Raw genomic sequence first — 23,738 nt, forward strand, 5'->3', positions numbered from 1 at the left:
CCACCACACCCAGCTGGAACTTAATTTTTTTAAAGACAGTGTTGCTCTATCGCCCAAGCTGGAGTGCAGTGGTGCAAACATAGCTCACTTGCAGCCACAAATTCCTGGCTTCAGGTGATCCTCCTACATCAGCCTCCCAAGAACTGGGAACTAAGGGCTATTTCTCTGCTGTCCTTCTCAAGAGAAGGGAGGGAGATAATGCTGGGTTTCACTTTGGGACAGGCTCTGAGACAAGGTGGAGGTGCTGCTTGTGGCCACAGAGCAGGGGACTCTGGGTTGCAGGTATGGCCTGGCTAGAGTAGGCTTTAGTGGGCTTCTCTCTGCCTGCACCACTCCTGGGCTGGGCGGTTGTCTCTGAGGTCAACCCTACTCCCTAATGGGCAGGCTGGACAGCTGCCCTCTCTGTTTGTCCCTCTACCACCCAAAAGGCGGGAGGCTCTGGAGACCAGGACCCTGCCTGCGCCGGCCTGTGTCCTAGGCGTAAGGGGGTGCCCCACAGACCTCTGCTGAGCTGCCGCTGAATGGCGCCCCTTGGGGGTCCTGCCGGAAGGTCAGAGTAGGGGTGCTTTCCCATACAGAAACGCCCCCAGGTCGGAACTCATTCCTGTGGGAGGCGTCTTGTGGCCATAGCTGCTTCTCGCTGTACTAATCACAGTGCCTCTGTGGGCAGCAGGCGCTGACCACCCGGGCCTGCCTCAGACCCTCACCTCCCTTCCGGGGCGCTGTGCTGGGACCGATGGGGGGTGCCAGGGCTGTGGGCCCCGCCCTGCAGGGGCCGCTCCAGCTGCCTGGGGGGTGGGGAGGGTCACACTTGGGGTCCTCAGGTCGCACCGACCACGCGCATTCTCTGCGCTCTGCGCAGGGGCTCACCCACCCGCTCCCCAGCAGGCTCCCCGCAGGGCTGTCCAGGTGAGCCCGGCTCTGGCCGCGGGCCAGTGTGGCCGGCGGGCAAGCCCCGAGGCCACCTCGGCTCAGAGCCCACGGCCGGCTCTAGCCCAGCTCCAGACGTCTGCGAGCGTTCCATTCCGCTAGGGCCCGCGCCCCGCGCCCCGCGCCCTGGCCCCGCTCCTCCCTCACCCCACCCCCTCTGCACCCCACCCCTCCCTGGCCCCGCCCTCCGCGCCCCATCTCTCACCTTCCCGCCCCGCCCCCTGCCGCCCCGCCCGTCATCGGTCAGCCCCCTCCCCTATCTGCCCCGCCTCTCATGGTCCCGCCTCGCTCCGCCCCTCAGCCGCCCCGCCCCTCAGCCTCCCTGCCTAATGTCCCCGCCCCCAGCCTCGCCCCGCTCCGCCCCAGCCTCGCCTCGCCGCTCAGGCGCTCTGCCTGCTCTGCCCCGCCCCCGCCTCGCCACGCCCCTCGTTACCATGTAGTCCCGCCCCGTCCCTTCCGCGTCCCGCCTCGCCCTGCCCCTTCACAGGTTCGCCCCACCCCATTACAGTCTCGCCACGCCCCGTCCCCTCTGCGTTGAGCCCCGCGCCTTCGCCCAGGAGGGGCGCTGCGCTGTCAGAGGCCTTGGTGGCTCTGTGAGGGAGAACACGCGGGCGCGGGGACGGGCTGGCTCCCTGGCCAGTCATTGGCAGAGTCCGCAGGCTAGGGCTGTCAATCATGCTGGCCGGCGTGGCCCCGCCTCCGCCGGCGCAGCGTTTTGAGACGCAAGGCGCCGCGGGGGCTGCCGGGACGGGTCCAAGATGGACGGCCGGTTCGGTTCCGCTTTTACCTGCGGCCCAGAGCCCCATTCATTGCCCCGGTGCTGAGCTGCGCTGCGAGTCGGCCCGAAGCCTCCGGGGACTGCCCAGCCGGGCGGGAGACCGCCATGGCGACCCTGGAAAAGCTGATGAAGGCCTTCGAGTCCCTCAAGTCCTTCCAGCAGCAGCAGCAGCAGCAGCAGCAGCAGCAACAGCCGCCGCCGCCGCCGCCGCCGCCGCCTCAGCTTCCTCAGCTTCCTCAGCCGCCGCAGGCACAGCCGATGCTGCCTCAGCCGCAGCCGCCCCCGCCGCCGCCCCCGCCGCCACCCGGCCCGGCTGTGGCTGAGGAGCCGCTGCACCGACCGTGAGTTTGGGCCCGCTGCAGCTCCCTGTCCCGGCGGGTCCCAGCCTACGGCGGGGATGGCGGAACCCTGCAGCCTGCGGGCCGGCGACACGAACCCCCGGCCTCGCAGCGACAGAGTGACCCAGCAACCCAGAGCCCATGAGGGACACCTGCCCCCTCCTGCGGCGAGACCTTCCCCCACTTCAGCCCCGGTCCTGCACTTGGGTCTTGTCCTCCCGCAAGGGGAGGCAGAGCCTCGTTGGGACCTGTCCTGAATTCACCGAGGGGAGTCACGGCCTCAGCCCTCTCGCCCTTCCCAGGATGCGAAGAGTTGGGGCGAAAACTTGTTTGTTTTTATTTGCGAGAAACTGGGGCGGGGGTTTAACCGTGTTGTGAAGAGAACTTGGAAGAGCCGAGATTTGTTCAGGGCCGCTTCCCTCATCTAGTCTGAGAGGGAGGAGGGCTGGGGGCGCGGGACACCTCGAGAGGAGGCGGGGTTTGGAGCTGGAGACATGTGGGGGCAGTGGATGACATAATGCTTTTAGGACGCCTCGGCGGGAGTGGCTGGGGTGGGGGGCGGGGAGTGAGGGCGCGCCCAATGGGAGATTTCTTTTCCAAGTGGCACTTAAAACAGCCTGAGATTTCAGGCTCTTCCTACATTCTCAGGGCGTCTCACGTAGTTCATGATCGCGGTGGTAGTAACACGATTTTAAGCACCACGTAAGAGACCTGCTCATCTAAGTGCAAGTTGGTGTGCAGGCATTTGAATGAGTTGTGGTTGCCAAATAAGTGGTGAACTTACGTGGTATTAATAAAATTATCTTAAATATTAGGAAGAGTTGATTGAAGTTTATTGCCTATTTGTGTTGGGAATAAAACTAACACGTTGCTGAGGGGGAGGTTAATTGCCGAGGGATGAATGAGGTATACATTTTACCAGTATTGCAGTCAGGCTTGCTAGAATATGGGGAGTCTGCAGACTCCGTGGACATCTCAGATATGCTAGTGAAAGGGTTTCTGTTTGCCTCATTGCTGACAGCTTGTTACTTTTTGGAAGCTAGAGGTCTCTGTTGCTTGTTCTTGGGGAGAATTTTTGAAACAGAAAAAGAGAGATCATTAAAACATATAGCGGAACCCCAGGACTTGGGAGTGTGTGCTGAGTGTTCAGCAGGAGTTAGGAAGTACTCTGCTGCAGTTCAGGCCTTCCTCTTACCTCTCAGTGTTCTATTTCCGATCTGGATGTGTATCAGATGGCATTTGATGAGAATCTCTCTATTAAGACTGATTAATTTTTAGTAATATTTCTTGTTCTTTGTTTCTGTTATGATCCTTGCCTTGTCTTGAAAGTTTAATTAGAAAAGGAGGATTTGGAGAGCAGTGTTAGCTTATTTGTTAGAATAAAATTTAGGAATAAATTCTTCTAAAGGATGCAAAAACTTTTTGGATATTTAGAGAAATTTTTAAACAATTTGGCTTATCTCTTCAGTAAGTAATTTCTCATCCTTCCAGAAATTTACTGTAGTGCCTTTCTAGGAGGTAGGTGTCATAGAAGTTCACACATTGCATGTATCTTGTGTAAACACTAAACTGGGCTCTTGATGGGAAGGAAGACCTTTCTGCTGGGCTGCTTCAGACACTTGATCATTCTGAAAATACGCCGTCTCTTTCCTATGCTGATTTGCTAGAACCTGCATTTGCTTATCTTCAAAATATGGGTATCAAGAAATTTCCTTTGCTGCCTTTACAAAGGAGATAGATTTTGTTTCATTACTTTATTTTAAGGTAATATATGATTACCTTATTTTAAAAATTTAATCAGGCCTGGCAAGGTGGCTCATGCCTTTAATCCAAGCACTTTAGAGGGGAGGCGTAGGCGGACGAATCACCTGAGGTCAGGAGTTCGAGACCGGTCTGGCTAACATGGTGAAACCCTATCTCTACTAAAAATACAAAAATTAGTTGGTCATGGTGGCACGTGCCTGTAATGCCAGCTACCTGGGAGGCTGAGGCAGGAAAATCGCTGGAACCCGGGAGGTAGAGGCTGCAGTGAGCTGAGACTGCGCCATTGCACTCCAGCCTGGGTGACAGAGCGAGACTCTGTCTCAAAAAAAAAATTATTATTTTTGCATAAGTAATACATTGACATGACACAAATTCCATAATTACAAAAGGGCAATAATTAAAATATCTTCCTTCCACCCCTTTCATCTGAGTAGCTAACTTTGTCCCCAAGAACAAGCACTATTACAGTTCCTCATGTATCCTGCCAGATATAATCTATGCATATTGTAAGATAGATTTAAAATGCTGTAAAAACAAAAGTAGTTTACAGTAATAATTTTTTTCTTTTCCTTTTTTTTTTTTGAGGCGGAGTTTCACTCTTGTTGCCCAGGCTGGAGTGCAATGGCACGATCTCGGCTCACCGCAACCTCCGCCTCCCAGATTCAAGCAATTCTCCTGCCTCAGCCTCCCTAGTAGCTGGGATTATAGGCATGTGCCACCAGGCCCAGCTAATTTTGTATTTTTAGTAGAGACGGAGTTTCTCCATGTTGGTCAGGCTGGTCTCGAACTCCCGACCTCAGGTGATCCACCTGCCTCGGCCTCCCAAAGTGCTGGGATTACAGGCGTGAGCCACTGCGCCCGGCCAATAATTTTTTTTTTCTTTTTCTTTTTTTTTTTTTTTGAGACGGAGTCTCGCTCTGTCACCCAGGCTGGAGTGCAGTGGCCGGATCTCAGCTCATTGCAAGCTCCGCCTCCTGGGTTTACGCCATTCTCCTGCCTCAGCCTCCCGAGTAGCTGGGACTGCAGGCGCCAGCCACCTTGCCCGGCTAGCTTTTTGTATTCTTTAGTAGAGACGGGGTTTCACCGTGTTAGCCAGGATGATCTCGAACTCCTGACCTCGTGATCCACCCGTCTCGGCCTCCCAAAGTGCTGGGATTACAGGCTTGAGCCACAGCGCCCGGCCATTTTTTTTTTCTTTATTTTTTTTGAGACGTAGTCTCACATTGTCACCCAGGCTGGAGTGTGGTGGTATGATCTTGGCTCACTGCAACCTCCACCTCCCAGGTTCAAACGATTCTCCTGCCTCAGCCTCCAAAGTAGCTGAGATTACAGGTGCCCACCACCATGTCCAGCTAATTTTTGTATTTTTAGTAGAGATGGAGTTTCACCATGTTGGCCAGGCTGGTCTTGAACTCCTGACCTCGTAATCTGTCCACCTCGGCCTCCCAAAGTGCTGGGATTACAGGTGTGAGCCACTGCCCCTGGCTAGAATAATAACTTTTAAAGGTTCTTAGCATTCTCTGAAATCAACTGCATTAGGTTTATTTATAGTTATTTTAAATAAAATGCATATTTGTCATATTTGTATGTATTTTGCTGTTGAGAAAGGAGGTATTCACTAATTTTGAGTAACAAACACTGCTCACAAAGTTTGGATTTTGGCATTTCTGTTCATGTGCTTCAGCCAAAAAATCCTCTTCTCAAAGTAAGATTGACTAAAGCAATTTAGAAAGTATCTGTTCTGTTTTTATGGCGCTTGCTCTTTTGTGTGGAACTATGGTGTCACGCCATGCAAGGGCCTCCGTCTAAGTATGAACTTATGTGCTCTGCTCAGCATACAGGATGTGGGAGTTCCGTGTGGGGCTGGCCGCAGTCTCAGCAAGTCTAGCATGCTTGGGAGGGTCCTCACAGTAATTAGGAGGCAATTGATACTTGCTTCTGGCACTTTCTTATTCTCCTTCAGATTCCTATCTAGTGTTTCCCTGACTTTATTCATTCATCAGTAAATATTTACTAAACATGTACTATGTACCTGGCACTGTTCTAGATGCAGGGCTCAGCAGTGAGCAGACAAAGCTGTGTCCTCATGAAGCTTTCATTCTAATGAAGGACATAGACAATAAGCAAGATAGATAAGTAAAATATACAGTATGTTAATAAGTGGAGGAACGTCAAAGCAGGGAAGGGGATAGGGAAATGTCAGGGTTAATCAAGTGTTAACTTATTTTTATTAAAAAAAATTTTTTTAAGGGCTTTCCAGCAAAACCCAGAAAGCCTGCTAGACAACTTCCAAAAAAGCTGTAGCACTAAGTGTTGACATTTTTATTTTATTTTATTTTATTTTATTTTGTTTTGTTTTGTTTTGTTTTGTTTTTTGAGGCAGGCTTGCTTTGTCAGCCAGGCTGCAGTGCACTGGTGTGATCTTGGCTCACTGCAACCTCTGCCTCTTGGGTTCAAGCGATTCTTATGCCTCAGCCTCCTGATTAGCTGGGATTATAGACATGCACCGTCACGCCTGGGTAATTTTTTTTTCCCCCCTGAGTCTTGCTCTGTCGCCCAGGCTGGGGTACAGTGGCACAATCTTGGCTCACTGCAAGCTCCGCCTCCCGGGTTCACGCCATTCTCCTGCCTCAGCCTCCCAAGTAGCTGGGACTACAGGTGCCCGCCACCACGCCCAGCTAATTTTTTGTATTTTTAGTAGAGATGGGGTTTCACTGTGTCAGCCAGGATGGTCTTGATCTCCTCACCTCGTGATCCACCCGCCTTGGCCTCCCAAAGTGCTGGGATTACAGGCATGAGCCACCACGCCCGGCCTGTAATTTTTGTGAGCCACCACGCCCGGCCTGTAATTTTTTTTTTTTGAGATGGAGCCTTGCTTTGTTGCTAGGCTGGACTGCGGTGGTGCGATCTCGGCACACTGCAACCTCTGCCTCCCGGGTTCAAGCGATTCTCCTGCCTCAGCTTCCCGAGTAGCTGGGACTACAGGCACGTGCCACCACGCTTGGCTAATTTTTGTATATTTAGTAGAAACGGGGTTTCACCATGTTGGCCAAGATGGTCTCGATCTCTTGACCTCGTGATCCACCTGCCTCGGCCTCCCAAAGTGCGGGGATTACAGGTGTGAGCCACTGCGCCTGGCCACGCCTGGGTAATTTTTGTGTTTTTAGTAGAGATGGGATTTCACCATGATGGCCAGACTGGTCTCGAACTCCCAGCCTCATGTGATCTGCCTGCCTAGGCCTCCCAAAGTGCTAGGATTACAGGCATGAGCCACCATGCCTGGCCAGTGTTGATATTTTAAATAGGGTGTTCAGGGAAGGTCCACTGAGGTGACAGCTGTTTTTTTGGGGGGAGTGGTGGGACAGGGTCTTGCTCTTTAACCCAGGCTGGAATGTAGCATCACAATCGTAGCTTACTGCAGCCTTGAACTCCTGGGCTCAAGTGATCCTCCCACCTTGACCTCACAACGTGTTGGGACTGTAGGTGTGAGTCACCATGCCTGGCCAGATGATAGCTTTGAGTAAAGACCTCAGGCGAGTTAAGAGTCTAGCGTAAAGGTGTATGGAGTAGGGGTATTCCAGATAGGGGGAACAGGTCCAAAGTCTTCCTGTTTGAGGAATAGCAAGGGTGCCGTTTTAGTTGGGTGAATTGAGTGAGGGGGACATTTGTAGTAAGAGGTAAAGTCCAAGAGGTCAAGGGAGTGCCATATCAGACCAATACTACTAGATGGAATAAAGATATTGGCATTTATGTGAGTGAGATGGGATGTCACTGGAGGATTAGAGCAGAGGAGTAGCATGATCTGAATTTCATTCTTAAGTGAACTCTGGCTGACAACAGAGTGAAGGGGAACATGGACAAAAGCAGAAACCAGTTAGGAAGCCACTGCAGAGCTCAGATAAGCATGGTGGGTTCTGTCAGGGTACCGGCTGTGGGCAGTGTGAGGAATGACTGGATTTTGAATGCAGAAGCAACTGTACTTGTTGAACTCTGCTAAGTATAACAATTTAGCAGTAGCTGGCGTTATCAGTTAGGTTTGTATTCAGCTGCAAGTAACAAAAAATCCTGCTGCAATAGCTTAAACTGGTAACAAGCAAGAGCTTATCAGAAGACAAAAATAAGTCTGTTTGGGGAAATTCAACAATAAGTTAAGGAATCCAGGCTTTTTCTTTTTTTTTTGAAACGGAGTTTCGCTCTTGTCACCTGGGCCGGAGTGCAATGATGCGATCTTGGCTCACTACAACCTCCGCCTCCTGGGTTCAAGTGATTCTTCTGCCTCAGCCTTCCGAGTATCTGGGATTACAGGCGCACACCACCATGCCCAGCTAATTTTTGTATTTTTAGTAGGGACGGGGTTTCATCATGTTGGCCAGGCTGGTCTCGAACTCCTGACCTTAGGTGATCAACCCGCCTCAGCCTGCCAAAGTGCTGGGATTACAGGTGTGAGCCACTGCACCCAGTCAGAACCCAGGCTCTTTCTTACACTTAGCTTGCAAACCCTTGTTCTCATTCTTTTCCCTTTGTATTTTTATTGTCGAATTGTAACAGTCCTTTGTATATTCTGGATACTGGATTCTTATCAGATAGATGATTTGTGAAAACATTCTCCCTTCCTTTGGATTGTCTTTTTACTTTCTTGATCGTGTCTTTTGAAGTGTGAAAGTTTTTAATTTTGATGAAATCTAGTTTATCTAGTTTGTCTTTGGTTGCTGTGCTTGAAGTGTCATATCTAAGAAATCATTGTCTAATCCAAAGTCAAAAAGGTTTACCCCTATGTTTTCTTCTAAGAATTTTAGAGTTTTACATTTAGATCTGATCCATTTTGAGTTAATTTTTTTTTTTTTTTTTTTTTTTTTTTTGAGACGGAGTCTCCCTCTGTCGCCCAGGCTGGAGTGCAGTGGCGCGATGTCGGCTCACGGCAAGCTCCGCCTCCAGGGTTCACGCCATTCTCCTGCCTCAGCCTCCCAAGTAGCTGGGACTACAGGCGCCCGCCACCTCGCCCGGCTAGTTTTTTTGTATTTTTTAGTAGAGACGGGGTTTCAACTTGTCTGCCAGGATGGTCTCGATCTCCTGATCTCGTGATCCGCCCGTCTCGGCCTCCCAAAGTGCTGGGATTACAGGCTTGAGGCCCCGCGCCCGGCCTGAGTTAATTTTTATATATGGTTCAGGTAGAAGTCCAACTTCATTCTTTTGCATGTGGTTATTCAGTTGTCCCAGCACTATTTGTTGAAGAGACTGTTCTTTCCCCATGGAATTGTCTTAGTATCCTTGTTGAAAATTCATTGTCCTTGATTGTATAGATTTATTTCTAGACTCTCAGTTCTACCTATTGGTCTTTATGTCGATCCTGTGCCAGTACCATACAGTCTTGATTACTGAAGTTTGTGTCAGAATTTACATTCATGAAATGTGAGTTCTCCAACTTTGTTCTTTTTCAAGATTGATTTGGCCATGCTGGGTCCCTTGCTTTTCCATACACATTGTAGGATCAGCTTGTCAGTTTCTACAAAGAAGCCAAGGAGGATTCTGAGAGGGATTGTGTTGAATCTGTAGATCAACTTGGGGAGTATTACCATCTTGACAGTATTGTCTTCCATCTATGAACATGGGCAAACTTTGTGTAAATGGTCAGATTTAGGTATTTCAGGCTGTGTGGGCACAACGTCTCTGTCACAGCTACTCAGCTCTGCCATTGTAGCATGAAATAGCCATAAGCAATATGTATGAGTGTCTGTGTTCCAATATAATTTTATTAATGACAAGGAAATTTGAATTTTGTATAATTTTCACCTGTCATGAAATATTATTTGATTTTTTTAGTCAGTCATTTAAAAATGTAAAAACATTTCTTAGCTTTTGAACTGGCCAAACATATGCAGTTATAATTTTCCCATTCCTGGGTTAAAATATGATAGGGACCACCTTTGGAAAGCATTTTTTTTTTAGATGGAGTTTCGCTCTTGTTGTCCAGGCTGGAGTGCAGTAGCGTGATCTCGGCTCACCACAACCTCTGCCTCCCAGGTTCAAGCGATTCTCCTGCCTCAGCCTCCCTCATAGCTGGGATTACAGGCATGTGCCACCATGCCCGGCTAATTTTGTATTTTTAGTAGAGATGGGATTTCACCAGGTTGGTCAGGCTGGTCTCGAACTCCTGACCTCAGGTGATCTGCCCGCCTCGACCTCCCAAAGTGCTGGGATTACAGGCGTGAGCCATTCTGCCCAGCCAGAAAGCATTTCTTTTTTGGCTGTTTTTTTGTTGTTTTTTTAAATTAACTAGTTTTGAAAATTATAGAAGTTACACATATACATTATAAAAACATCTCCAAGCAGCACAGAAGATGAAAAACAAAGCCCTTCTTGCAAGTCTGTCATCTTTGTCTAACTTTCTAAGAACAAAAGTATTTCTTGTGTCTTCTTCCCAGATTTTAATATGCATATACAAGCATTTAAATATGTCATTTTTTGTTTGCTTGACTGAGATCACATTACATACGTATTTTTTTACTTAACAATGTGTCAGGCCGGGCGCGGTGGCTCAAGCCTGTAATCCCAGCACTTTGGGAGGCCGAGACGGGCGGATCACGAGGTCAGGAGATCGAGACCATCCTGGCTAACACGGTGAAACCCCGTCTCTACTAAAAAATACAAAAAACTAGCCGGGCGAGGTGGCGGGCGCCTGTAGTCCCAGCTACTCGGGAGGTTGAGGCAGGAGAATGGCATGAACCTGGGAGGCGGAGCTTGCAGTGAGCTGAGATCCGGCCACTGCACTCCAGCCCCAGGCGACAGAGCAAGACTTTGTCTCAAAACAAAACAAAACAAAACAAAACAAACAAAAAAAACAACGTGTCATAGACATTGTTCCATAGCAGTGTCTGTAATTCTTATTAATTGCTATGTAATATAGTAGAATTTCTTTTTAACAGAGGACTTTTGGAGATGTAAAGGCAAAGGTCTCCCATTATTCTGGCTGTACAACGTTCTGGTGACATATTCTCTCTACCCTGAGAAGTCCCCATCCCCATCACCTCCATTTCCTGTAAATAAGTCAACCACTTGGTAAACTACCTTTGAATGGATCCACACTCAAAACATTTAGTCTTATTCAGACAACAAGGAGGAAAAATAAAATACCTTATAAAGCACTGTTTCATATGTATTAAATTGGATCAATTTGGGTGCTAGAACGTATATTAGAGACATAATATGTCCATAGGTCCTTGCTATCACGGTGAGGTCTCAGGGACAGCAGTTTGGTATCATCTGGGATCTCATAAGCAGACTCTCTCTGCCTGACTTAACAAATCAGAGTCTGCGTTTTAACAGGTTCAGTGAGTGACTTACATGCACATTGGAGTTTGGGAAGCTCCACTGTAGGTGCTTAGACCTTACCTTTGTTGTTGCTAATAACAATGCAAGCATTTGGGAGGAAGACCTGAGTTGCTCGTATGTGTCCAGGTGTAGCTGAGGTGGCCTTGCTTGTCTGCTGTAGGGCCATTGAGCATTTGTGTAGCTGTGATGAGTGAGCTGAGGTGAGCCTGTGGAGAGCTCCCAGCCATTGGTAGCGGGACTCGCTTAGATGAACTAGAAGGACCTGAGCATCCACTTTGGGGAAAAACAACCGAATGAAGGGAGAGGCAACATGCAGTTTTATTTAGGGTACGAAGGAGAGCTGTGGTTAGAAGGTGACATTTGAGTGGAAAGGGGGCAAGCCATGTGTGGAGCGGGAGAAGAGAGGTCCAGGCAGAGTTAACAGAAGGCAGAAATGCTTTCCATGTTTGAGAACTAGGAAGGATGCCAGTGGCTGAAGTAAGATGAAGGACAGAAATAGGGGATGAGAGGTTAGAGACGAGGGTCTTGTGCACCAAGATAAGCTTGTGTGGTCAAAACAAGTAGTCTAGTTTTTGCTTTTAAAAGATCACTTTAGGCCGGGCACGGTGGCTCAAGCCTGTAATCCTAGCACTTTGGGAGGCCGAGACGGGTGGATCATGAGGTCAGGAGATCGAGACCATCCTGGCTAACACGGTGAAACCGTGTCTCTACTAAAAAATACAAAAAACTAGCCGGGCGACGTGGCGGGCGCCTGTAGTCCCAGCTACTCGGGAGGCTGAGGCAGGAGAATGGCGTAAACCCAGGAGGCGGGGCTTGTAGTGAGCTGAGATCCGGCCACTGCACTCCAGCCTGGGCGGCAGAGCGAGACTCCGTCTCAAAAAAAAAAAAAAAAGATAACTTTGGCTGGGCGCAATGGTTCATGCCTGTAATACCAGTACTTTGAGAGGCTGTGGTGGGAGGATTGCCTGAAGCCAGGGGTCCAGCGTAGCCAACATAGCAGCACCTATAAGGTCTCTACAAAAAGCTTTTAAAAATTAGCTGGTGTAGTGGTGTGTGCCTGTAGTCCCAGCTACCCAGGAGGCTGAGGAGGCTGGAGGATTGCTGGTGAGGCTGCAGCGAGCAATGATTATGCCACTGCACTACAGCCTGGACATGAGCGTGAGACCCTGTCTCTAAATATATGTGTATATATAAAAGAAAAGATCACTTTGACAACACCACATGCTGGTGAGGATTTAGAAAAGCTAGGTCACTTATTGCTGGTGGGAATATAATATAGTACAGCCACTCTGGAAAACAGTTTGGCAGTTTCTCATAAAACTGAATGTACAATTAGTATACAACCCAGCAACTCCTGCAATCCTGGGCATTAAAATCCTAAAGAAATGAAACCTTCATGTTCACATACAAACCTGTACTCAAGTGTGCATAGCAGCTTTACCCGTAATATCTAAGAACTGGAATCAGCTCAGATGTCTACAGGTGAATGGTTAAACTACTCAGTAATAAAAAGGAATGATCTACTGATAGCATGCAACAGTGTAGATGAAGTTATGCTAATGAAAAAAGCCAATCCCAAAAGGTTACATATTGTATGATTCTATGTATATAACGTTTTTGCAATGACACAGTTTTAGGGATGGAGAATAGATTAGTGGTTGCCTGGGGTTAGAGATGGGGTTGTAGAGTAGGTTAGGGGTGGCAGAGGAGAGAAAAGAGAGGGAGGTGAGGTGAGTGTGGTTATAAAAGGACAACACAGGGGGATACTTGCAATAGAAATGCTTTGTCTTTTTTTTTTTTTTTGCCGACAGAGTCTTGCTCTGTTGCCCAGGCTGGAGTGCAGTAGCGTGATCTTGGCTCACTGCAATCTCTGCCTCCTGGATTCAAGCTATTCTCCCATCTCAGCCTTCTGAGTAGCTGGGACTACAGGTGCACACCACCATGCTTGGCTAATTTTATTTTATTTTATTTTTTTTTGAGACAGAGTCTCACTCTGTATCCCAGACTAGAGTACAGTGGCGCGATCTCGGCTCACTGCAGCCTCTGCCTCTGGGGTTCAAGCGATTCTCCTGCCTCAGCCTCCTGAGTAGCTGGGATTACAGGTGCACACCACCGTGCTCGGCTAATTTTTGTATTTTTAGTAGAGACGGGGTTTCACCATGTTGGCCAGGATGGTCTTGATCTCCTCACCTCATGATCCGCCCACCTCGGCCTCCCAGAGTGCTGGGATTACAGGGATTTTTGTGTTTTTCGTAGAGACAGGGTTTCATTATGATGGCCAGGTTGGTTTTGAACTCTGACCTCCTGTGATCTGCTGGCCTCAGCCTCCCAAAGTGTTGGGATTATAGACCTTGAACCACTACACTCAGCCAAGGAAAGAGATGCTTTGTCTTGACTGTGGTGGTGTATAGAAATTGTATAGAACTAAGGCTGGGCACGGTGGCTCACTCCTGTAATCCCAGCACTTTGGGAGGACGAGGCGGGTGGATCGTGAGTTCAGGAGATTGAGACCATCCTGGCTAACATGGTGAAACCCTGTCTCTGCTAAAAATACAAAAAATTGGCCGGGTGTGGTGGCTCACGCCTATATCCCAGCACTTTGGGAAGCTGAGGCGGGTGGATCACAAGGTCAGGAGATCGAGACCATCCTGGCTAACATGGTGAAACCCCGTCTCTACTAAAAATACAAAAGCAAAATTAGCCGGGTGTGGTGGCGGGCGCCTGTAGTCCCAGCTACTTGGGAGGCTGAGGCAGGAGAATGGCGTGAACCCGGGAGGCGGAGGTTGCAGTGAGCTGAGATTGCACCACTGCACTCCAGCCTAGGCGACAGAGTGAGACTCTGTCTCAAAGAAAAAAAAAAAAAAATTGTATAGAACTAAATACACAAATGAACAACAGTAAAACTTGAAAATCTAAGTAAGATCACTGTATCAGTGTCAATATTCTGGTTGTGATAATGTACTATATTAAATAGTTTTGCAAAGTGTTACCATTGGGGAAAACCGGATAAAGGGCACACTGGATCTCTGTTATTTCTTACAACTGCACGTGAACCAATAATTATCTTAAAAAAACTTCAATTCAAAAAAGTCTGCCCTGATCCAGTTGGGAGGCTACTGAAGTAATCAAAGCTAGACATGCTGGTGTCTTGTGACTGGTAGCAGTGGTGATGGTAAGTGGTCAGATTCTGGATCTCTTGGAGGAAGATCTGACAAGATTTGTAGATTCTTTAAAAAAAAAAAAATGAGATTAGACCGGGCATGGTGGCTCATGCTTGGGAGGCCGAGGAGGGCAGATCACGAGGTCAGGAGTTCGAGACCAGCCTGACCAACACGGTGAAATACCATCTCTACTAAAACTACAAAAATTAGCTGGCATGGTGGTGCGCACCTGTAAACCCAGCTACTCAGGAGGCTGAGGCAGGAGAATCGCTTGAACCTGGGAGGTGGAGGTTGTGCCACTGTACTTCAGCCTGGGTGACAGAGCAAGATTCCATCTCAAAAAAAAAAAAAAGAATTATAATTCACATACCATAAAGTTAACCATTTTTAGAATTAGTTCTTTGATAATTTATAAAATGTGATTATGGAATGCTGTAGTGTCCTTGAGTTTACATGCCCCTCCTTACACTTGTGTGCCTGTGCAGATGCCTTGATTACACAATTAGAGGAGGCTGACTGAGATTTGTTTAATTTTTTTTTTTTTTTTGAGGCAGAGTCTTGTTCTGTCCCCCAGGCTAGAGTGCAGTGGCGCAATCTTGGTGCACTGCAACCTCCGCCTCCTGGGTTCAAGCAATTCTTCTGCCTCAGCCTCCCGAGTGCCTGGGATAACAGGCGCCAGCCCCCACGCCCAGCTATTTTTTGTATTTTTAGTAGAGACAGGATTTCACCATGTTGACCGGGCTGGTCTCGAACACCTGACCTCAGATATCTGCCGCCCCAGCCTCCCAAAGTGTTGGGATTACAGGCGTGAGCCACACCTGGCCGTTTGTTTTAATTTTTAAGGTGAAGTTAAAGTGACTGCATTTACCAAAAGTGGTTGAGAAGCCAGGACTGTTCTTACCCTGTTTTTCCAGTTCTTGCTCAGAGCAAGGTGGTTTATTTTTCACTTAATTACCATACTTACTTTTCATTTAGAACAAGTCAGTTTGAGTTATCAGTTCATCATCTAACTAAATTCCATGGGGGGAGGAATTAGTTTTAGTTTCTTTTTTTTGAGACGGAGTTTCGCTCTGTCGCCCAGGCTGGAGTGCAGTGACCGGATCTCAGCTCACTGCAAGCTCCGCCTCCCGGGTTTACGCCATTCTCCTGCCTCAGCCTCCGGAGTAGCTGGGACTACAGGCGCCCGCCACCTCGCCCGGCTAGTTTTCTGTATTTTTTAGTAGAGACGGGGTTTCACCGTGTTAGCCAGGATGGCCTCGATCTCCTGACCTCGTGATCCGCCCGTCTCGGCCTCCCAGAGTGCTGGGATTACAGGCTTGAGCCACCGCGCCCGGCAGTTTTAGTTTCTTAAACTTGCAAGGTTGCTTATTGGACAAAGTGAGATAGCAAGGCAGTGTTTTTAAGTTAGATTTTTTATTTCTTTGGTAATATAATTTTCTCAAAAACTTAGTAGTCTTTTAGTTTAGTTGTTTTTGGTTGGTTCTATGTTTTGCATCACCCCTCTCTACTTTATTTTGATAGTGCCAATTGCGAAGACATCTGAAGCCACAGGTTTGGGTAGGAAGGAGGCACCTTTAGCCTGATCATCTTTGCCAGGCTGTTTATCTCCTTTTGCTTGGCTGAGAAGTCTTAATAGGAGGCTTATTCCCAGCTATTCGGGGATATAGAAGCGGTTAGCCATTGTTTATGTTTTACTGAGGTCTGTGTGGTATGTTGACTGCAGTCAGTTACCGATTTTGAGAATTGAAGGCAGCCTGGTATATAGAGTAGGTATTATATTGTGTTTCTTTGAATTGAATTTCCCATCTCTTGTAATCTTTGCCATCATCTTCTGTGAAAGAAAAAAAGTTTCTAGGCCGGGCGCGGTGGCTCAAGCCTGTAATCCCAGCACTTTGGGAGGCCGGAGACGGGCGGATCACGAGGTCAGGAGATCGAGACCATCTTGGCTAACATGGTGAAACCCTGTCTCTACTAAAAAAAAATACAAAAAACTAGCCGGGCGATGTGGCAGGAGCCTGTAGTCCCAGCTACTCGGGAGGCAGAGGCAGGAGAATGGCGTAAACCCGGGAGGCGGAGCTTGCAGTGAGCTGAGACCCGGCCACTGCACTCCAGCCTGGGCGGCAGAGCGAGACTCCGTCTCAAAAAAAAAAAAAAAAGAAAAAAAGAAAAAAAGTTTCTAATCAAACTATACCAATGGTTGTAAGATGCAGTTCGCCTTTAGTGATGCTAACACACGATCCAAACGTGAAATTGAGTATTGGTGAAATACAGAGGAGATTTAAAGCCGGAAGACCTGGGTTTAAATGCTGGCTCTATGACTTCAAATCTGTGTGTTCTTGGGCACGTCATGGTTGGCACTTCAATTTTTTCTCTCTTTAATGGGGGAAATGAGGCCAGTCATGGTGGCTCATACCTATGATCCCAGCACTTTGGGGGCCAAGATGGGAATATCGCTTGAGGCCAGGAGGTTGAGCAATTGGGCAACATAGTGAGGCCCCGTCTCTATAAAACATTTAAAAAAGATTAGCCAGGCCCAGTGGTGCATGCCTGTGGTCCCCACCACTCAGGAGGCTGAGATGGGAGGATCCTTTCAGCCCAGGAGTTTAAGGCTAAAGTGAGCCATGATTGTGCTACTGTACTCTAGCCTGGGCAGTAGAGCAAGATCCTGACTCTAAAAAAAAAATAGTAAAATGAACTGGATCCTTTCCTTACCCCTTATACGAAAATTAACTCAAGATGGATTAGAGACTTAAATGTTAGACCTAATACCATAAAAACCCTAGAAGAAAATCTAGGTAGTACCATTCAGGACATAGGCATGGGCAAGGACTTCATGTCTAAAACACCAAAAGCAACGGCAGCAAAAGCCAAAATTGACAAATGGGATCTAATTAAACTAAAGAGCTTTTGCACAGCAAAAGAAACTACCATCAGAGTGAACAGGCAACCTACAGAATGGGAGAAAATTTTTGCAACCTACTCATCTGACAAAGGGCTAATATCCAGAATCTACAAAGAACTCAAACAGATATACAAGAAAAAAACAAACAACCCCATCAAAAAGTGGGGAAAGGATATGAACAGACATTTCTCAAAAGAAGACATCCATACAGCCAACAGACACATGAAAAAATGCTCGTCATCACTCGCCATCAGAGAAATGCAAATCAAAACCACAATGAGATACCATCTCACACCAGTTAGAATGGCAATCATTAAGAAGTCAGGAAACAATAGATGTTGGAGAGGATGTGGAGAAATAGGAACACTTTTACACTGTTGGTGGGATTGTAAACTAGTTCAACCATTATGGAAAACAGTATGGCGATTCCTCAAGGATCTAGAACTAGATGTACCATATGACCCAGCCATCCCACTACTGGGTATATACCCAAAGGATTATAAATTACTCTACTACAAAGACACATGCACACGTATGTTTATTGCTGCACTATTCACAATAGCAAAGACTTGGAATCAACCCAAATGTCCATCTGTGACAGACTGGATTAAGAAAATGTGGCATATATACACCATGGAATACTATGCAGCCATCAAAAAGGATGAGTTTGCGTCCTTTGTAGGGACATGGATGCAGCTGGAAACCATCATTCTTAGCAAACTATCACAAGAAGAGAAAACCAAACACCGCATGTTCTCACTCATAGGTGGGAACTGAACAATGAGATCACTTGGACTCGGGAAGGGGAACATCACACACTGGGGCCTATCAGGGGGAGGGGGGAGGAGGGAGGGATTGCATTGGGGAGTTATACATGATATAAACGTTATGCACATGTACCCTAGAACTTAAAGTATAATAAAAAATAAAAAAATAAAAAAAAATAAAAAAAAAAAAAAAAAGTAAAATGAAATAAAATGGGGGAAATGAGCTGCTTTAGTTCATTTTTAAAAACATCATCTGTTTTTTCTGTGCACAGTGTAGCTTGAAAGCCATTGGTGAGCTCATGCACTGTGCTTCCCTGTCCAGATCCCCATTCTGCCCCCAGCATGGAGTATAACAGTTTATTAATAGTAGTCGAGAAACCCTCATTGAATGAATGAATGAGGTATAGAAGTAAGTGGAGTGGGTAATTGAACACATATTCATTTCCTTCTTCTTTTTTCTTATTTTTAGAAAGAAAGAACTTTCAGCTACCAAGAAAGACCGTGTGAATCATTGTCTGACAATATGTGAAAACATAGTGGCACAGTCTGTCAGGTAATTGCACTTTGAACTGTCTAGAGAAAAGAAGGACTTTGTATATTTTCAGTCTTAATGGGCTAGAATATTCTGTGTCCCAGTTATTTTAAATGGATTCAAAAATCCATGAAGAAGGACCCTTTTCCCATATTTCTGGCTATATACAAGGATATCCAGACACTAAAATGAATAATGTTCCCTTTTTGTAATCTTTTATGCAAAAATTAAAACTATTATGGTAATTGAACAACATGTTTATGTTTAGTTAACACCCTTAGCAACTATAGTTATTTTAAAATCCTCTGTGGTTTGATATTTTTGCATTTGTTGTAACAGTGGGAACAACACAAGGCAGTCCACTTTGTCTCTTTCATTTGCTTTTTTTGGCGGTTTGCTGTCCTATTGTACTGGTGCTCCTAGCAGTGGCTGGAGCCCACTCCTCTGTGCTTTGGGATTAGTGGGGTCATGGGGCATTGACTGGAGGTCAGCTTTCCTTGCTTGATCTTTCTCACTGGGGTGAACTGGCAGCACCTTCTCTTGTAGCTGCTTTGCTTTTGACTGTCTTTCTGACCGTTCTTCCTAGTAGCTGTAGATGGTAAATATATTTAGGCCTGTTTCCAGTGACTGAGTAGGAGACATATGCACCTATGATATCTGAATTCTGTTACCCAGATGGGCGTGTGTGAAATAGTTACCTTGCTTTACTTTCCCTTGGAATAAATAATTCATGTTATTTTCCTGGTAGAAGCTAGAAAAAGCTCTTTATAGTCAGTCAGAAAAAAATTTTTAGACAAATAATCTTGATTTTAGTACTGACAAAAATGTGTGGTGATTCTTTCTTTTAGTTTTTTTTGAGACAGAGTTTCACTCTTGTTGCCCAGGCTGGAGTGCAGTGGTGTGATCTCGGCTCACTGCAACTCCGCCTCCTGGGCTCAAGCGATTCTCCTGCCTTAGTGTCTCGAGTAGCTGGGGTTACAGGCATGTGCCACCACGCCCAGCTAGTTTTGTATTTTTAGTAGAGACAGGGTTTCTCCATGTTGGTCAGGCTGGTCTCAACCTCCCAACCTCAGGTGATCGGCCCGCCTCAGCTTCCCAAAGTGCTGGGATTACAGGCGTGAGCCATGGCACCTGGTGATTCATTTGTTTTTTTAAAACATTTCCTCTTGGCCATTGCTTTTCACTGTTTTCTTTTTATTGTGGTAAAACATATAACATTTACTATCTTAACCATTTTTAGGTGTACAGATCGGTATATATATTCGTAATGTTGTACAGCCGTCACTGCCATCTACTTCATAAGTTTTTCATCTCTCAAAACGGAATGTCTGTCTTCATTAAACTCCCGATCATCCATCCTTTCCTGTAGCCCCTTTCTACTCTCTGTCTGTATAAGTGTAACTGCTCTGGAGACCTCATACAAGTGGAATCCTACAGGATTTGTCTTTTTTTTTGGTGATCTGCTTATTTTTAATGCCTCTGTGCATTTGTATTATATACTTTCAAAGTGATTTCAGAAAACCTTTTCATTTTAGGTTAACTCATTGCTATTGTTTGTGAAATACTGTGTATGATTCTGTTCTATTTCTGTCTAATTTGTAGAAATATTGTGGGAAGAAAATGAAATAACAATTGAGCATATGTCCTGAAAATAAAAATATAAAAATTCTAAGTTAGCATGCTATTGTAGAATACAACACTATGATAAAAGTAGGAAAAAAAAAGTTTGAATTCTATGTCTGCTGCCTGTGTAAGCTGGGTGACTTTAGATAAGCTTTAACGTGTTTGAGCCTTACTGGCTCATGTTTGAAATGTAATCCCTCGTTACACAGTTCTTGTGGGATCAGACGATGCATGTGAAACACTGTGAAGAAGTAACTGCGATAGACGTGTTCATTAGCCACCTGAACGGGAAGCACATCCCATTGCGATGCCCATCATCCGAAGCTATATATTATCTTTACTTTTTTTGTTTTTTTGAGATGGAGTCTCACTCTGTCGCCCAGGCTGGAGTGCAGTGGTGCCATCTCGGCTCACTGCAATTTCTGCCTCCTGGGTTCATGCCATTCTCCTGCCTCAGCCTCCCAAGTAGCTGGGACTACAGGTGCCCACCACCACACCTGGCCAAATTTTTGTATTTTTAGTAGAGACAGGGTTTCACTGTGTTAGCCAGGATGGTCTCGGTCTCCTGACCTCGTGATCCGCCCACCTCAGCCTCCCAAAGTGCTGGGATTATAGGCATGAGACACTGTGCCCGGCCATCTTCACTTTTTTTGTGAAATGACTCTAAATGCTTGGCAAACATTTGGTGATTACTCATCTGATTTCCACCATCCAGGTCTCAGAGAATATAATTTCTCTCTGAAAGCTTATTGACCCAGGAAACAAGATCTCTTCCAATCTGAGTGCATCAGGCTTTATTCTTGTCATTTTGTCTTTTGAGCATTTTCAAATGGAATTCATGGAATGTTGGCTCATATTCACATATTAGCAAAGTACGTTGAGACATCTTAAGATTGATTTGTGGTTCTATTTGCCATATTAAATCAAAATAATAACTTAATGGTTTTCACATTAGTCTGTCTCTTGTTTTTATGGAGTAATGCTGAGAGTTCATTATGCTTCTTGTTCTACAGAAGAGCATGTTAAAAGGATTTTTTGGGATCACAGAGGTTATCCATGATTTCATAGGATACACTCTATACTTTGCAGGGATTTCAGGGTATATAGCCGAAGGTGATATTTTATATAAATGTTTTATGGAAACTTACTGATCATCGCTGTTTCCTGTTAACTCCCCTAAAATATAATTAAACCTTTGGAACTTTTTTATAGCTTTTGTGCTAGACTGATTTTTGTCTCCAATGAGGTTATATAAATGGCAGCTTCTGAGGTTTTCAATGTAGGAAGTCATTTAAAACCTCATGTAGGCCGGGCGCGGTGGCTCACACCTGTAATCCCAGCACTTTGGGAGGCCGAGGCGGGTGGATCACGAGGTCAGGAGATCGAGACCACCCTGGCTAACATGGTGAAACCCCGTCTCTACTAAAAATGCAAAAAATTAGCCGGGCATGGCGGCAGGCGCCTGTAGTCCCAGCTACTTGGGAGGCTGAGGCAGGAGAATGGCTTGAACCCAGGAGGTGTAGGTTGTGGTAAGCCTAGATGGCACCACTGCACTCCAGCCTGGGTGACAAGAGCAAAATTCTGTCTCAAAATAAAAGAAAAAAAGAAGAAATCAACGCTAATATGATGAGACGATATATGTGACATTAAAATAGTGATTGGACATTAGAACCGGTATAGAACAGAAAGAAGAGTATGTGTATCTGTGTGGATTTATGATGGGTGCAACATATTTGTATTAGTAGGGAAATGAGGGAAATGATGTATTTCTCTGACTTTGGGACAACATTATATCTCTACCTCATATTGCAAACAAGCATAAAATTCTGATTAATTACCTAAATGTGAAAAAATGAAATACTTTCTTCAAAAAATGTAATCTTAGTTTGAGGAAGGCTAACATTATACAGGAAAAAACTGTTTTAACTGGAATATAGTTCAATATGTCAAAATCCACCTTCAACAAAATTGAAAGTAAATTGAACTTGGGGAAAGTATTGACAGCATGTAGATCAAAGGTTAATAGCCTGTGTAAAGAGCAATTATAAATCATTAAGAAAAGACTGTCAACCCGTCGGCACTTTGTTCTCCGACTCCCAGCCTCCAGAACTGTGACGAGTAAGTGCCTGTTGTTTAAAACACCTAGTCTATATGTAGTATTTTGTTATAGCAACTCAAGCTGATTAGGACCCTAGTAATCAGTAGACTGAGACTAAAACAAAAATAAGAACCTTTTTTAGCTATCAAGTTGGCAAACATTAAGAATATGCAGATTTTTGTCAGAGGTGATACAACCTTCTAAGAAGGCAATTTGGGAAAACATAAAGCTTTAGATTATTATGTGACTGACCTAGGGCGCTTACCCTAGGGAAGTGTGTAATGATATTGGTGCAGTGCTGTTCATCCCATTAGAAAATTAAAAATAACCTTAATAGCTTACCACTAAAAGGGGGATTGAAAAATTAAGATACATTTATTTATTTATTTATTTATTGAGACAGGGTCTTGCACTGTTGCCTGGGCCAGAGTGCAACAGTGCGATCTCAGCTCACTGCAACCTCCGCCTCCTGGGTTCACATGATTCTCCTGCCTCAGCCTCCCGAGTAGTTGGGAATACAGGCTCACACCTCCACACCCAGCTAATTTTTTGTATTTTTAGGAGAGATGGGGTTTCACTGTGTTGACCAGACTGGTCTCGAACTCCTGACCTTGTGATCCATCACCCTCGGCCTCCCAAAGTGTCAGGATTAGAGGCGTGAGCCACTGCACCTGGCCAGATACATTTATACAAGAGAGTGTTAGTTAACATTCATAGATTTTTTTTTTCTTTTTTACTTCTTATTAAAAAAATTTTTTTTTAGAGACAGGGTCTTACACTGTCACCCAGGCTGAATGCGGTTGCACAATCATAGCCCACTGCAGCCTGAACCTCTGGGCGCAAGTGATCCTTCTGCCTCAGCCTTTTGAGTACCTGGGGGACTTTAGGCAGTGCTGCTATACCTGGCTAATTTTTAAATGTTTTATAGATGGGATCTTGCTATGTTGTCCAGGCTGATCTAGAATTCCTGGGCCCAAGTGATCCTCCCACCTTGGCCTCCCAAAGCACTGAGATTACAGGCATGAGCCACCACTTCTGATCAATAGATATTTATATTTGTGACTGGATTTATATTAACAATGTGTTAAAAAATTCAGTTAAAAAATAATGAAAGATTTTTGCTTCTAGCTAAGATAGAATAACAAGGACAGCATTTATCTTCTTGCCTTGAAATAGTTGAAAATGGATAAAATATATGTAACAGCGGTTTTCAAGTTATTGGGCATCAGGCAAAGAAGAGTAGTTATCACAGGAAAATTAATGTGGAGAGCCCTACAATTTCCTTACATCGCTGCCTGGCCATGGCAAGAGGAAAAACTGAGAGGAAACTGAGGCTGAGCCAGTGGTTTGCTGGGTTGAGGAGGCAGAGCTGGGAGTCCAGAGATGCAAGGTGGCTAGAGCCCGTATGGAAGAATGCCAGGGAAGAGAGCTGCAGAGGGAGCTCCGGAGAACTACACAGTACCCTCTTAGTACCCTCTCATGTGTGTAGCTGAGTATTGATGAGCACATGCTCGTG

The 23,738-nt window shown here is 46.0% G+C and overlaps 1 protein-coding gene and 1 non-coding gene across 3 annotated transcripts in view; one reads left to right on the forward strand and one right to left on the reverse strand.

Moving 5' to 3' along the window:
* Positions 1-1,655: 1,655 nt before the first annotated feature.
* Positions 1,656-23,738, forward strand: part of HTT (huntingtin) — a 166,732-nt gene continuing 144,649 nt past the window's right edge. For both annotated transcript variants that reach the window (XM_033213566.1, XM_033213567.1), the window contains exons 1-2: positions 1,656-2,049; positions 18,439-18,522. In XM_033213566.1, the coding sequence (XP_033069457.1) occupies positions 1,814-2,049; positions 18,439-18,522 (320 nt within the window). In that variant the 5' untranslated portion in view covers positions 1,656-1,813. The remainder of the gene's footprint in view (positions 2,050-18,438; positions 18,523-23,738) is intronic.
* LOC117086490 lies at positions 6,058-6,119 on the reverse strand. Its single transcript, XR_004438392.1, has one exon. It is a non-coding gene; the product is annotated as a U7 small nuclear RNA (small nuclear RNA).

The sequence above is a fragment of the Trachypithecus francoisi genome, unplaced genomic scaffold, assembly GCF_009764315.1.
Source record: "Trachypithecus francoisi isolate TF-2019V2 unplaced genomic scaffold, Tfra_2.0 Lachesis_group1, whole genome shotgun sequence".
Classification (NCBI taxonomy): Eukaryota; Metazoa; Chordata; class Mammalia; order Primates; family Cercopithecidae; genus Trachypithecus; species Trachypithecus francoisi.